The sequence below is a fragment of the Scyliorhinus torazame genome, chromosome 22 (genome assembly GCF_047496885.1).
Source record: "Scyliorhinus torazame isolate Kashiwa2021f chromosome 22, sScyTor2.1, whole genome shotgun sequence".
Classification (NCBI taxonomy): domain Eukaryota; kingdom Metazoa; phylum Chordata; class Chondrichthyes; order Carcharhiniformes; family Scyliorhinidae; genus Scyliorhinus; species Scyliorhinus torazame.
The window spans coordinates 57420829-57437377 of NC_092728.1; the positions used below are offsets into that span (position 1 = coordinate 57420829).

The 16549-nt window shown below is 49.2% G+C and overlaps 1 protein-coding gene across 4 annotated transcripts in view; it reads left to right on the forward strand.

Moving 5' to 3' along the window:
• The window catches only part of brinp1 (bone morphogenetic protein/retinoic acid inducible neural-specific 1), a 511248-nt gene that overhangs the window by 308924 nt on the left and 185775 nt on the right, over nt 1–16549 (forward strand). For all 4 annotated transcript variants that reach the window (XR_011937622.1, XM_072488231.1, XM_072488232.1 and 1 more), the window contains one exon: nt 5105–5295. Coding sequence is in view for 3 of the 4 variants with exons in the window: in XM_072488231.1 (XP_072344332.1) it covers nt 5105–5295 (191 nt within the window). In the remaining variant the exon portion in view is untranslated. The remainder of the gene's footprint in view (nt 1–5104; nt 5296–16549) is intronic.

Below are 16549 nucleotides of genomic sequence, written 5' to 3' on the forward strand. Positions count from 1 at the left end.
TTATTTTGAGGCTATGCCCCCTAGTTCTGCTTTCACCCGCCAGTGGAAACAACCTGCCCGCATCTATCCTATCGATTCCCTTCATAATTTTATATGTTTCTATAAGATCCCCCCTCATCCTTCTAAATTCCAACGAGTACAGTTCCAGTCTACTCAACCTCTCCTCGTAATCCAACCCCTTCAGCTCTGGGATTAACCTAGTGAATCTCCTCTGCACACCCTCCAGTGCCAGTACGTCCTTTCTCAAGTAAGGAGACCAAAACTGAACACAATACTCCAGGTGTGGCCTCACTAACACCTTATACAATTGCAGCATAACCTCCCTAGTCTTAAACTCCATCCCTCTAGCAATGAAGGACAAAATTCCATTTGCCTTCTTGATCACCTGTTGCACCTGAAAACCAACTTTCTGCGACTCATGCACGAGCACACCCAGGTCTCTCTGCACAGCAGCATGTTTTAATATTTTATCATTTAAATAATAATCCCTTTTGCCGTTATTCTTACCAAAATGGATAACCTCACATTTGTCAACATTGTATTCCATCTGCCAGACCCTAGCCCATTCACTTAGCCTGTCCAAATCCCTCTGCAGACTTCCAGTATCCTCTGCACCTTTTGCTTTCCCACTTATCTTAGTGTCGTCTGCAAATTTGGACACATTGCCCTTGGTCCCCAACTCCAAATCATCTATGTAAATTGTGAACAGTTGTGGGCCCAACACTGATCCCTGAGGGACACCACTAGCTACTGATTGCCAACCAGAGAAACACCCATTAATCCCCACTCTTTGCTTTCTATTAATTAACCAATCCTCTATCCATGCTCCTACTTTCCCCTTAATGCCATGCATCTTTATCTTATGCAACAACCTTTTGTGTGGCACCTTGTCAAAGGCTTTCTGGAAATCCAGATATACCACATCCATTGGCTCCCCGTTATCTACCGCACTGTTAATGTCCTCAAAAAATTCCACTAAATTAGTTAGGCACGACCTGCCCTTTATGAACCCATGCTGCGTCTGTCCAATGGGACAATTTCCATCCAGATGCCTCGCTATTTCTTCCTTGATGATAGATTCCAGCATCTTCCCTACTACCGAAGTTAAGCTCACTGGCCTATAATTACCCACTTTCTGCCTACCTCCTTTTTTAAACAGTGGTGTCACGTTTGCTAATTTCCAATCCGCCGGGACCACCCCAGAGTCTAGTGAATTTTGGTAAATTATCACTAGTGCATTTGCAATTTCCCTAGCCATCTCTTTTAGCACTCTGGGATGCATTCCATCAGGGCCAGGAGACTTGTCTACCTTTAGCCCCATTAGCTTGCCCATCACTACCTCCTTGGTGATATCAATCCTCTCAAGGTCCTCACCTGTCATAGCCTCATTTCCATCAGTCACTGGCATGTTATTTGTGTCTTCCACTGTGAAGACCGACCTAAAAAACCTGTTCAGTTCCTCAGCCATTTCCTCATCTCCCATTATTAAATCTCCCTTCTCATCCTCTAAAGGACCAATATTTACCTTAGCCACTCTTTTTTGTTTTATGTATTTGTAGAAACTTTTACTATCTGTTTTTATATTCTGAGCAAGTTTACTCTCATCATCTATCTTACTCTTCTTTATAGCTTTTTTAGTAGCTTTCTGTTGCCCCCTAAAGATTTCCCAGTCCTCTAGTCTCCCACTGATCTTTGCTACTTTGTATGTTTTTTCCTTCAATTTGATACTCTCCCTTATTTCCTTAGATGTCCACGGTCGATTGTCCCTCTTTTTACCGTCTTTCCTTTTTGTTGGTATAAACCTTTGCTGGGCACTGTGAAAAATCACTTGGAAGGTTCTCCACTGTTCCTCAACTGTTTCACCATAAAGTCTTTGCTCCCAGTCTACCTTAGCTAGTTCTTCTCTCATCCCATTGTAATCTCCTTTGTTTAAGCACAAAACACTAGTGCTTGATTTTACCTTCTCACCCTCCATCTGTATTTTAAATTCCACCATATTGTGATCGCTCCTTCCGAGAGGATCCCTAACTATGAGATCCTGAATCAATCCTGTCTCATTACACAGGACCAGATCTAGGACCGCTTGTTCCCTCGTAGGTTCCATTACATACTGTTCGAGGAAACTATCGCGGATACATTCTATAAACTCCTCCTCAAGGCTGCCTTGACCGACCTGGTTAAACCAATCAACATGTAGATTAAAATCCCCCATGATAACTGCTGTACCATTTCTACATGCATCTGTTATTTCTTTGTTTATAGCCTGCCCCACCATAATGTTACTATTTGGTGGCCTATAGATTACTCCTATCAGTGACTTTTTCACCTTACTATTCCTGATTTCCACCCAAATGGATTCAACCTTATCCTCCATAGCACCGATGTCATCCCTTACTGTTGCTCGGATGTCATCCTTAAATAACAGAGCTACACCACCTCCCTTACCATCCACTCTGTCCTTCTTGAAAAGTTTGATACCCTCGGATATTTAACTCCCAGTCGTGACCATCCTTTAACCATGTTTCAGTAATGGCCACTAAATCATAGTCATTCACGATGATTTGCGCCATCAACTCATTTACCTTATTCCGAATACTACGAGCATTCAGGTAAAGTACACTTATGTTGGCTTTTTTACCTCTGTTCTTAATCTTAACACCTCGATCAGTAACCTCTCCTAAGTTATATTTCCTCTTAACCTTTCTCCTAATTTTCCTTGTCGTCGAACCCACATCTTCCTGTAACAACCTGCCGCATCGCTTACCATTAATGTTTTCACTTCCCGTTTTATTTCTTTTAGTATTCCTGGTCCTATTCACTGAGCTCCCCTCAGTCACTGTACCTTGTACTGTCGCCCTTTTTGATTTTTGACTATGGCTTCTCTGCCTTACACTTTCCCCCTTACTGCCTTTTATTTCTGTCCCTGTTTTACTACCTTCCAACTTCCTGTATCGGTTCCCATCCCCCTGCCACATTAGTTTAAACTCTCCCCAACAGCTCTAGCAAACACCCCCCCTAGGACATCGGTTCCGGTCCTGCCCAGGTGCAGACCGTCCGGTTTGTACTGGTCCCACCTCCCCCAGAATCGGTTCCAATGTCCCAGGAATTTGAATCCCTCCCTCTTGCACCATCTCTCGAGCCACGTATTCATCCTCTCTATCCTGACATTCCTACTCTGACTAGCTCGTGGCACTGGTAGCAATCCTGAGATTACTACCTTTGAGGTCCTACTTTTTAGTTTAACTCCTAGCTCCCTAAATTCAGCTTGTAGGACCTCGTCCCGTTTTTTACCTATATCGTTGGTGCCTACGTGCACCACGACAGCTGGCTGTTCACCCTCCCCCCCCAGAATGTTCTGCAGCCGCTCCGAGACATCCTTGACCCTTGCACCAGGGAGGCAACATACCATCCTGGAGTCTCGATTTCATCCGCAGAACCGCCTGTCTATGCCCCTTACAATTGAGTCCCCTATCACTATAGCCCTGCCATTCTTCTTCCTGCCCAGCTGCGCAGCAGAGCCAGCCACGGTGCCATGAACCTGGCTGCTGCCGCCTTCCCCTGGTGAGCCATCTCCCTCAACAGTATCCAAAGCGGTATATCTGTTTTGCAGGGAGATGACCGCAGAGGACACCTGCACTGCCTTCCTACTCTTGCTCTGTCTTTTGGTCACCCATTTACTATCTCCCTCAGTACCTTTCACCTGCGGTGTGACCAACTCGCTAAACGTGCTATCCACGACGTCCTCAGCATCGCGGACGCTCCAAAGTGAGTCCATCCGCAGCTCCAGAGCCGTCAAGCGGTCTAACAGGAGCTGCAACTGGACACACTTCTTGCACGTGAAGGAGCCAGGGACAGTGGACGTGTCCCTGAGCTCCCACATCGCACACGAGGAGCATGACACGGGTCTGAGATCTCCTGCCATGTCTTAAACCTTCGGTTAACTTGAACAATTTCAATTTCCCCCCCCCAAAATTTAACTAAATAAATAAACAATGAAGAAAAAAAAAAAATATATATATATACCACTGAAAAGAAACAGAAAAATAGAAACACTACTTACCAGTCACAAAAAGCACTTCCTCCCCACCCAGCTTCGAATTCCTACCTCGATTCAAATTCCCAAACTCACTCTTTGCTGTCTCACTCTGGCTGTCTTCTCTGTCTCACTGGGAGAACTCCCAGTGGTATTTAGAGGTGGTATTAATAATTTGGTAGAAAGCAAGTGCCAGAGCACGACTAAAGTCTGTCTAAGGGCAGATAGGTCATGCGCATCCGTAATCAAGAACCATTACAGGAGTCCACACAATCATAGTAACTGTACAAAACACTGCATTTGACCATGTGTTACACCACAAGTACCATTGTCGTTGAGGATGTGGAAAAGATGCGCCGGAATCCTGTGGAGGCAGTGAGAAACTTGAGCTACTGGTCAGAGAGCCAATGAGAGCCTTGCATCTCCTCTTTTTGAGAAAGCCTGCCACATCTTGTTCGATTCAGGCACTTGACAGGCCTCCACTCCCAGTAGCCTATAAGCAACCCTGCAAGGGTTCGCTTATGGTGCTCCCCTTAGGGCGGGTCCCCACTTACTGCCAGGTTAATTGCAGCGCTGGTGAGCTGAGGTCCTAAGTGGGAATTAATTGCCCACTTAAGGGTGTCAGTTGGGATCAGTTTGGAAATTTTGTCCAGATCCTTCCCACCACAGATTTAATCGGGGACTGGGGTCTCCACCTGGCACTCTCCTGCCTGATTATATTCCTCGCTACCAAATGTGCTGTGGGGGAGGGCACAAAGTTCTGCCCATGATATGTGAGTCGGAACCTGAAAGACAGGACGTAGCAATCTTCAACACTTCAAAATCCAGGGGATGGTGATGTGTTGGAAGGTGGAAGGGGAGGGGGATTGGGTGGGGGGTCACTGCCGGAGGGCTGGTGGGGAGGGGTGGATATGGAAATGGAGAAAGAAGCATCATTTAGATTTTTCCCAGACAGCCTGGGTGAAAATGTTTGCTTGAAGTTGATTATCTGGACAAGTCACACCTTCAGTTTTCATTACTCTGTCCTTACGCACATTATTTGTTTTGACCATTCTGATGTTATCATTGCAGAGAATTTGCACGTTGGAAGGTGAGAAATACTGCAGTCGAAAGGAGGGACTTGATCCGGAATCCTATCCCACTAATGCCAGAATTCCAGAGAAGCATACGCTTGCTTGGAAGGAGGCCCTCAACCCAGCAGGTGATTGACACCATCATCCGGAAATACGGAACACATGTCCTGTCATCTGCAGTTCTTGGAGGTAAGCTTCTGCAGTTCTCCAACGGTACTAGTCAAATGCTGTTTAAATGAGAGAGAGTCCTGTCATTTTGGACACTGTGTTAAATGAAATTAAGCATGGAACCTATCATTTTGAATTCCCGTGCTGAATGTGTGTATCTCTGGGTTTGCATACTTCTCCCAAGTCATACACCATTGTAACTTGTGCATACACTATCATTTTTTCATTATTCCTGAGTTAAAATCTTGATACTCTCTGCCCAACAATACTATGAGATTACATCCAGCACATGGGCTGATGCAGTTTCAGAAGAAGGTCCACAACCATCTTGTCAAAAATATAAAACGATGGAAAATGAATGTGGATCTTGCTAACGATGACCATATCATCAAAACATTTTGTTTTTCACTTTTTAGGACAGAGATAAGAATGCCAAATTGATTGAGGTATTCTCCTGGAGAATGCACATGTGAACTATTGTCCCTTATATTTTGTTCAATTCAAAGAAGGTGAAATGCTGCATCATGTTTCTTTTTCCTGCTGATGTGTAGCTTCTCGCATGCAGTCAGAGTTGGCTTGCCAACCGATCAACACCCTTCTCTCATGTAGTATAAATTGTTGCTCCCTTTGAAATTTGGCATTCCTGCATCTGTACTGATGAGTGCAAGATTAAAGCTTCGACAAAATATCTCTTTTTCAGCAACATTCAAGTTCTGTGTTACAATCTGTAGCGCACAAAGACTCCGAGAGACGAATAGAGTGAAGTCGATGAGGCTTTATTAAGCGTGTCTGTTCCCCCGCAGCTCGATAGTAGAATGGCCTGCGGGGGAGGACTCCGGCTTCTTATACTCCGCCTTCAGGGCGGAGCTCAAGGTCAACGGCCAACCAGAACCCGGGATCTGTCAGCCAATTACATTAGGGCTTCCAGTCCCACATGACCCCTAATACATACTACCACATTCACCCCTTGTCAAAAATGAATCCGGCGGGGTGATGCTTCGTATGGTGGTAAGGGTTTACAGGGCTGGTCCTGGGAGGAAAACATTCATATGGCAATACAGTATGTACAATTTTGTCCTGTTTCAACTATTTACAGAAGGTATCGGGAGAAAAGCAAAATGTTCTTGTGAAAAGTCCATATATTGATTTAGATCGACGCCACGAGTCGGTCGGGCGGTCTGGTCGTCCGTGTCGATCGCCTCGGCCCCGGTGGTGGTGGTGGTGCTTGTTCCGGTGTTGTCGTCTCCGGGGGCCTTACGGTTTCAGCTCGGGCTTTATTCTTGGTCGGGCCTGAGGGGAGGGGAACCGATCCTCTTGGGAAGGGGGCGGTCGCGGGGTGCGGCGGTGGCAGGAAGGGGGGGGTTGGGTGAATGGTGTCGGGGGTGTGTGTGTGTTGACGGCGGGCGCCAGATCCCGCAGGGAGACCGTGTCCTGTCGGCCGTCGGGGTACTCCACGTAAGCGTACTGCGAGTTCGCGTGGAGGAGGTGAACCCTTTCGACCAACGGGTCCGCCTTGTGTGCCCGCACATGCTTTCGGAGCAAAATGGGTCCTGGGGCCGCCAGCCAGGTCGGCAGCGACGTTCCAGAGGAGGACTTCCTAGGGAAGACAAGGAGACGCTCATGAGGCGTTTGATTAGTGCTCGTACACAATAGCGACCGGATGGAGTGGAGAGCGTCCGGGAGGACCTCCTGCCACCGTGAAACTGGGAGGTCCCTGGACCGTAGGGCCAGTAGGACGGTCTTCCAGACCGTGCCATTCTCCCTCTCTACTTGCCCGTTCCCCCGGGGGTTGTAGCTGGTCGTCCTGCTTGAGGCTATGCCCTTGCTGAGCAGGAACTGGCGCAGCTCGTCACTCATGAAAGAGGACCCCCTGTCGCTGTGGACGTATGCGGGGCAACCGAACAGTATGAAGGTGGTGTTCAGGGCTTTAATGACTGTGGCCGCGGTCATGTCAGAGCAGGGGATGGCGAATGGGAAGCGGGAGTATTCGTCCACCACATTAAGGAAGTATGTGTTGCGGTCGGTGGAGGGGAGGGGCCCTTTGAAATCCAGACTAAGGCGTTCAAAGGGGCGGGAAGCCTTAATCAGGTGCGCACCATCCGGCCTGAAAAAATGCGGTTTGCATTCTGCGCAGATGTGGCAGTCCCTTGTGACTGTACGGACCTCCTCTAAAGAGTATGGGAGGTTGCGGGACTTGATAAAGTGGAAAAACCGAGTGACCCCGGGGTGGCAGAGGTCCTCGTGGAGGGTTTGGAGGCGGTTAATTTGTGCGTTTGCACATGTGCCGCGGGATAGGGCATCGGACGGCTCGTTCAGCTTTCCGGGACGATACAAGATCTCGTAGTTGAAGGTGGAGAGCTCGATCCTCCACCTTAAGATCTTGTCGTTTTTGATTTTGCCCCGCAGTACATTATCGAACATGAAGGCTACCGACTGTTGGTCGGTGAGGAGAGTGAATCTCCTGCCGGCCAGGTAATGCCTCCAATGTCGCACAGCTTCCACTATGGCTTGGGCTTCCTTTTCCACTGAGGAGTGGCGGATTTCTGAAGCGTGGAGGGTTCGGGAGAAAAAGGCCACGGGTCTGCCCGCTTGGTTAAGGGTGGCCGCTAGAGCTACGTCGGAGGCGTCGCTCTCGACCTGGAAGGGGAGGGACTCGTCGATGGCGCGCATCGTGGCCTTTGCGATATCCGCTTTGATGCGGCTGAAGGCCTGGCAAGCCTCTGTCGACAGAGGGAAGGTTGTGGTCTGTATTAGGGGGCAGGCCTTGTCTGCGTACTGGGGGACCCACTGGGCGTAGTATGAAAAAAAAACCCAGGCAGCGTTTCAGGGCTTTTGAGCAGTGCGGGAGGGGAAATTCCATGAGGGCGCGCATACGTTCGGGGTCGGGGCCTATTATCCCATTGCGCACTACGTAGCCCAGAATGGCTAGCCGGTTGGTGCTAAAAACGCACTTGTCCTCGTTGTACGTGAGGTTCAAGGCTTTGGCGGTCTGGAGGAATTTTTGGAGGTTGGCGTCGTGGTCCTGCTGGTCGTGGCCGCAGATGGTTACATTGTCGAGATACGGGAACGTGGCCCGCAACCCATGTTGATCAACCATTCGGTCCATCTCCCGTTGGAAGATCGAGACCCTGTTTGTGACGCCAAATGGGACCCTTAGGAAGCGGTATAATCGCCCGTCTGCCTCGAAGGCTGTGTACTTGCGGTCACTTGGGCGGATGGGGAGCTGATGGTAGGCGGACTTGAGGTCCACGGTGGAGAAGACTTTATATTGGGCAATCCGATTGACCATGTCGGATATGCGGGGGAGAGGGTACGCGTCTAGTTGTGTGTACCTGTTGATGGTCTGGCTATAGTCTATGACCATCCTTTGTTTCTCCCCTGTCTTCACTACTACCACCTGTGCTCTCCAGGGACTATTGCTGGCCTGGATTATGCCTTCCTTTAGTAGCCGCTGGACTTCGGACCGAATGAAGGTCCGGTCCTGGGCGCTGTACCGTCTGCTCCTAGTGGCGACGGGTTTGCAATCCGGGGTGAGGTTCGCAAACAAGGACGGGGGTTGCACCTTGAGGGTTGCGAGGCCACAGATAGTGAGTGGGGGTATTGGGCCGCCGAATTTGAACGTAAGGCTCTGTAGATTGCACTGGAAATCTAATCCCAGTAATGTGGGGGCGCAGAGTTGGGGAAGGACGTGTAGTTTGTAGTTTTTGAACTCCCTCCCCTGCACCGTTAGGGTAACTTAGATCTGTACGAAGTGGGATCCTGCAGCTAGGGAAATCTTTTGTGCGCTGGGATAGGTGGTCAAGGAACAGCGTCTTACCGTGTCGGGGTGGATAAAGCTCTCCGTGCTTCCGGAGTCGACTAGGCATGGTGTCTCGTGCCCGTTTATTAGCACCGTTGTCGTCGTCGTCTGGAGTGTCCGGGGCCGAACTTGATCGAGCGTTATTGAAGCGAGACGTGGTTGTAGTAGTGGAGCGTCTTCCTCGAACCCCGTGGAGCCGTCGACACTGGGGTCCGTTGTTGCCGTCCAAGATGGCGTCGGGGATGAACAAAATGGCTGCCCCCATACATCGCACATGGCTGGGGGGTCACAAGATGGCGGCGGGGGTGGACAAAATGGCCACCCCCATGCGTCGTACAGGTCTGGGATGGTCCAAGATGGCGGCGCCCTTCCTCCCCTCATGGTGGCCGGGATCCAAAATGGCGGCGTCTGCGGGTCGCACATGGGGCGCTGGGGGGTTTGGGGAGCGTTAGGACCGTGCGGGGCTCCCTCATCTCTGGGGACAGCGGTGGTCGGGACCCAAATTGGTAGCGCCGGCGGGTCATACGTGGGGACGGGGGTGGGGGGTTGGGGAGCGTAAGCGGCGTGCAGGGCTCCCTGTTCTCCCAGGACCGCGGTGGTCGGAACCCAGAGTGGCTGCGCCTGCGGGTCGTACATGGGGCGCTGGGGGGGGGTTGGGGAGCGTAAGCGGCGTGCAGGGCTCCCTGTTCTCCCGGGACAGCGGCGACCTCGCGGGACCGGCACACAACCGCAAAATGGCCCTTTGTCCCGCAGCTCTTGCATATTGCTGCGCGGGCCGGGCAGCGCTGCCGGGGGTGTTTCGCCTGGCCGCAGAAATAGCAGCGGGCGCCCCCGGTGCGACTTGGCGTTTGGACCGCGCAAGCCTGTGGGGTGTCCGGGGGGGGGGGGTGGGTTTGTCGCGACGGGTACATACGGAGCCCAATGGGCTGCCGCGCGGTCGGGGCCGTAGGCGCAGGTATTACGCGCGACCACGTCTAGGGAGGCTGCTAGGGCCCGTGCCTCTGAGAGTCCTAGCGACTCTTTTTCTAGAAGTCTTTGGCGGATTTGGGATGAATTCATACCTGCCACAAAAGCATCGCACATTAACTTGTCCGTGTGTTCATTTGCGTTCAACGAAGGGCAGCTGCAGGCTCGTCCCAAAATCAGCAGCGCGGCGTAGAATTCGTCCATCGATTCTCCGGGACTTTGCCGTCTCGTTGCGAGCTGGTAGCGAGCGTAGATTTGGTTAACTGGGCGGACATAGAGACTTTTCAGTGCTGCGAACGCCGTCTGGAAATCCTGCGCGTCTTCGATGAGGGAGAAAATCTCCGTGCTTAACCTCGAGTGCAGGACCTGTAGTTTTTGGTCTTCTGTGACCCGGCCGGTGGCCGTTCTGAGGTAGGCCTCGAAACAAGTCTGCCAGTGCTTGAAGGCTGCTGCCGCGTTCACTGCGTGGGGGCTGATCCTCAGGCATTCCGGGATGATCCTGAGCTCCATAGTCCTTTTTAGACACGCTTAATAAATTGTAGCGCACAAAGACTCCGAGAGATGAATAGAGTGAAGTCGATGAGGCTTTATTAAGCGTGTCTGTTCCCCCGCAGCTCGATAGTAGAATGGCCTGCGGGGGAAGACTCCGGCTTCTTATACTCCGCCTTCCGGGCGGAGCTAGAGGTCAACGGCCAACCAGGACCCGGGATCTGTCAGCCAATGACATTAGGGCTTCCAGTCCCACATGACCCCTAATACATACTACCACACAATCCAGGACCAGAACCCAACACTTGTTCGTGTATTGGACAAGAACCTCAAACACTTTTTGTTAATTTGTAAAACTATGAGGAAAGGATACTTTGCTCCATATATAATTTCACTGACAAATAGGGATATGGGGCGGGATTCTGTTATCCTGAGGCTAAGTGTTGACGCCGCTGGAAACGCCGTTGCTTTTCTCGACAGCGTCAACACGGCCTCAGAATCAGCAATTCTGACCCCTAAAGGGTCAGCACGGCACTGGAGTGGTTCACGCTGCTCCAGCTGCTGATCCTGGTGTGAACTGGGCGCCGCGGGATCTGCACATGCGCAGTGGCACTGGCACCAACGCGCGCATGCGCAGTGGCTTCCTTCAACGTGCCGGCCCCAACGCAACATGGCGCAGGGCTACAGGGGCCGGCGCAGAAGAAACGAGGCCCACAGCCAGAGAGGTTGGCCCACCAATCGGTGGGCCCCGATCATGGGCCAGGCCACATCGGACCTCCCCCACAGGCCCCTCCCAACCCTTCCACGCCGCAGTCCCGTCGGCTGAGAGCAGGTGTGGACGGCGCTGGCGGGACACGGCATTTTTACCGGGCCGAGAATCGGCTGGCCAGCCGCGTGGAGTGGCCCCTGATTGGCGCCGCACTAATCACATCGGCGCCAATGGTGCCAGCGTCGGGGCGGCATGGCGCAATTCGCACCGGGCGTTATATTAAAACAAACTTTATTATGAACACAGGATTAAACTGCAATAACATCATTGAAAATAGCTCACAATTAGCAATTAAACAATTCTTAACAAAAGAAGGAAACACTTTAACTTCTAACTAATAGCTTCTCTATCTCCAATCAAGCAAAACCCATCACAGGTCAAATTTCACTTGTAAATACAGTGCTAAAACATTGCTGGACATTTGAATAGAGATATTTTGGAAATACTGCTTGAAGAGAGAGCAAGATCCTGTCAGGAAACAACCTGTAGACCATTGGCTGTGGCAGACTACTGCTTGACCTGACAACCTTTCGCAAAAGCTACTGCTCAGCTCAAAGCTCCCAGCAAAAACTAAAAACTAAACTGCCTGCTACAGACCTGGTTATTCCCATTACATAGATCATCTTTATCCCACTCAGATCTCATCATCTGCTTCTCGAAGTCTTAAAAAAAAGCCTCAAACTATCTATTCCCCAGGGAATCTTCAGCAATCATAACATAATTCCATTAAGCCTCTCTTTGTAAGCACATACATGGTTTGGAATGAACGATGATCTGAACTTTATGGCATCTTAATTGCACCTTCTGAAGCTACAGAGTCTGGATACCTTAGCCTAGATTGCTTAATAATATTACTGCAGCAGATATATGAACTCAGGCATTAAAAAACATTACTGCAAAGGAGAAAAAGTAAAATATATATAGCACTTTCTTACATCATCTGTCCTACCGAGCTACTTTTTATGACCATATCCCATGAATGAATAAAATACACTGTTCTGACAGAGTTGCATGATAATTAAAAGGCCATTATTACTGTTCTTTCTGAATGTGTTTCTTGAATTTAAAGAAGGAAATGTTTTTTATGGATACGTGCCTCTATAGGGTGGGTGAGCTCTGTTGGTGCTTTAGTTTAATCCTGTCCTGTTAAGTTGGTGCCTCATACCAGTTTTATAATTACATTTTGCATTTCTTTGAATATATTCATGATTCGGTATACGTTTTGATCCAAATTCAAAATGAAAGCATCTAATTTGGGAGGGATATTCTGAGTGAGGGGGTGGATGGCAAGCAACCAGAGGGAAGCATTGAGAGAAGAATGGTAACAAGATTTAGGAAGAGTCCTTGAACAGGAAAGAAATGTTAACAGAAAGTAGTTGGAGAGGCTCCTCAGAGATAAATGCAAAGCAATAACTGGGAACCTCAAAACTTGCAGGCGACAGTACCCAGAGAAACACTTGCTTTATTTTGTTATTTCTTGCAAAGAGAACAGGTGATATACACTGTACAGCTGACATTTTGACACGTCCGTTATTATGCTCATTTAGGTTAGTCCTTTGATCACTATTAAAAAAGGCAATTTCTCTGTATCGCTTTACAGCAACATTTTATTGAAGAAACAACATCAGCGACAGCAGGTGAATAATGAAAGAGCAGTTAGTCGAATAGAATAGTCAAGCAACATGTTACCCCTTCAGCTGTGACTTGACATAAATTTCATATGCTTCAAAATCAGCTTCATAAAAGCTTAACTTAGAATTCCTTCAATACAGAAGGAGATGATTCAGCCCTATGTGTCTGCACCGCCCCTCGACTTAGACCCACCGACCCTCTACCTAGGCCCATCCCTGCCCTATCCCTGTAACCCTACGCATTGACCATGGCCAATCCACCTAACCTGCATATCTTTGGACATTGAGGGGCAATTTAGCATGGCCGGTCCACCTAACCGACACATCTTTGGACTGTGGGAGGGAACCAGAGCACTCGGAGGAAACCCACGCACACACGGGGAGAAAATAAAAACTCCACACAGTCACCCAAGGCTGCATTCAAGCCTGGGTCGCTGACGCTGTGAGGCGCGATCTTTGTTCATCTCTTGGATTTAACATTGTCTACAGTTTTAACAGGCTGGCAGACTTTGCAGTCCTCATCCTTACCTTTTAAGCAGTTCTCCAGCAGCATTAAGAAGGGTTCATCTGTAACGTCAGGAGCAATTCAGTCAGGTGCACCTGTAGGGATCACCGCTGATCACTTTGTGTTCAAAGATTAATGTTCTCTGCCTTGAGTCAGACGATGCGTTGATCAAGTTTGAATCTGGAATTATGTGAGTGGTCCATCAGCAAGTGCTTCTATCTCAAGGACATTTAAACAAGAACATTTCAACATTGAATTCAAAGTTAACTGGGATTCAGTAAATATGTTTCATTTACTGAAAATTTAAAAATAACATTGAATACTAAAAATGCTATTTTGCAGCATTTACTGTGAATTAAAATTCCTTTAAAATGAAATGAAATTAATTTACTTTAATTCAAATTATTTTCCAAGAAACAGGATTCACATCCTGTTGGAACAGAAATAGCTTTAAGGGCCAAAAACGGAAAAGCTCGCCTCATGCTGTCAGACCGCCAGTACTTTCTGTTTTGTTTCAGTTTCCAGCCATCCGCAGTAATTTACTTTTAGCTTTAAGGGAGGTGCCTCCTCTTTCCATTGGTTACAGCTTCTGGCCGGCTATTGGTCGACATGGGACTGGAGCCCAAATCCACTTTCATTATTGAAAGTAGGCACTGTGAGGGTAATGTGGTGATGTGCATCAATGTAGGCTAGCTAGACACGAGAGGGAGCACTAGAAACATCACACACCCATATTCAACCAATAGATCAAGTAGATAGGACACGACCAATAGACATTCACGATACACAAGGAGGTGACACGACCACAGGGGGGCATTACACCAACCCATATATAAAGGACACCACACACATGATCTGCCTCTTTCCAGTGGAGACAGTCAGTGAGTACAGACACAGGGTTGATTCAATATTACACCCACCACGTGGATTGCAGCAGCTGGTTAGTCAGTCTGGGTAGCTATAGTAGGATTAGCAGTAGTGTCGAACCTGAGTAATAGAAGTGTAAGTAGTTTAATAAACGTGTTGAAGTTATCTCCATGCCTGAACCTTCCTTTGTCAAGTGCACCACAAGGAAGCTGCTTATGTTACATCTACAACATAACAAATCATGGTACCAGGACTGAACTGCTTCAATCCACATAGCCATACCTCAGCGCACAGTGACAACCAGCAACGATTCCCAGGCAATATGTCTGAGATCCGGGTTCCGCAGCAGCCCCAGTGCCACGGCGATCTCCGCAAAAACTGGCGGGCATTCCGGCAAAAGTTTGAAATCTTCCTGGTTGCAGCCGAACTAGAAGAAGTGGCCAAAGCTGAAAAGGTAGAGCTTCTCCTCACCATCGCCGGTGCCAGAGCAGAAGATATCTTTTTAAAAATTCAAGTTCTCCAAGGGGCAAAACAGGAGCGACTTCCAGGCAGTCCTGGACAAATTCAGCAAACACTGTGAGGAAAACACATTCCAACCAGCAAGAAAAGGTAAGAGAAGCGCCAGTACTCACCTCGAGGCCGAGATCCCGGTGCAGAGAACGATTTTGGTCGGCGGCCATCTTTCTACAGGGACTGCACTTGTGCAGTTGCGCGAGAAGCATGCAGAACGGGAAGGTCCGTTTGCGCATGCGCAAGATGCCGCGCATGCGCAATCAGGAAAACGGCCATCGGTAAAGGAACAGCGATCTGCGCATGCACAATTGCTTCCTACGCGTTATGTCACATGCGTCATGGCGTTTCCCCTTTAAATGGACCATGCCCATTTAAAGGGGAAACGTCTCAAATCAAAGAAAAAATCTTTTAAAGCCGTAAAACAACCTTCCCTCATCTGGAATGACAGCACAATGCCTCAAATTGAACCAGGGAATGAAATTAACCTCCGAAGAACCCTGCAACAAGCAGTTACCTACGGCCAAACCGAGGATTCTGACCTTGAATACTTCGATACCGACCTTTACATTTTCTCTGGACCTCGCGAGCCCAATGCCAGCTCTGACGCAAACAGTGATGATATGGTCCTAGAAGACGACACAGATGAACCTTTCACCTTGGGAGGCTACCCCAGTACCAAAACCGAACCACAACTGGACGTGTTGCACATTGCAGACCCCCGTATTGAATCCGACGCAGACGCGGATTCGTTCTCCGGATTTGAGGATCTTCAGCCCAGCAGATATGACATCCCAACTCGTCAGTGCAGGATGATGCTGCAGCCTGAAACCAAGAGACAGAGAGAGGTACAAGCCCACAGAGAGGGGCCTGCTGTCACACAGAGCGTGGTCCACGCACCGCTCAGGGTTCCCGACTCTGCGAAAGAAGACACGCAAGACTCCACAACGCAGTCCTTGCCCGAACAAGAAGTGACTCCAGCGTCACAAGCCTCCACAGCGGGCTCGTGGACAGACTCCACAATTGCAGAAACGCAAGACTCCAGAGCGCAGTCCTTGCACGAAAAAGATGTGACTCCAGTGTCACAAGCCTCCATAGCAAGCTCGTGGACAGGCTCCATGATAGAAGAAGCACAAGACTCCAGAGCGCAGTCCTTGCAGGAACAAGACCATGAGGGTCTAACAACCTCCTCTGACCAATTAGCGGCAGACGATGCAAGTCTGCCATGCTCAAGTAAACAGCAAGAAGACTATGACAGTCTACCATGCTCCAGTGCACAGCAGGATGACCATGACGGTCTGTCATGCTCCAGAGAAGAACAAAGCGACGATGACAGTCCAAGCCCAAATGAAGGACAACAGCAAGACAATGACAGTCCACCCGCATTGTTTGCACCACCAGATGAAGACTCTGACAATTTACCCAACCCAAGTGAACAACAAGCAGCTACTGAGGATCTACCCACGGTATGTGAGACGAGTGACGACAGATTCCCACTTCCCATGAAAGATGTGAAAAGTGACAGACCTCAGCTAGTGTGTACAGAGGCACTCGACGATCACTGTGAAACCACTGGTGACTCCGGTGACACCATGATACTTCCACCCTCATTCGCTCGAACCTCTTCACAAGTCAATGCATTCCTGCATGTTCCGACTCCAAACGTGCAGCTTCAAGAAATCTCAGCTGACTCCAGTGAACCTGCTAAGACTCCAAACCGGGAGCATCAACAAACCAAC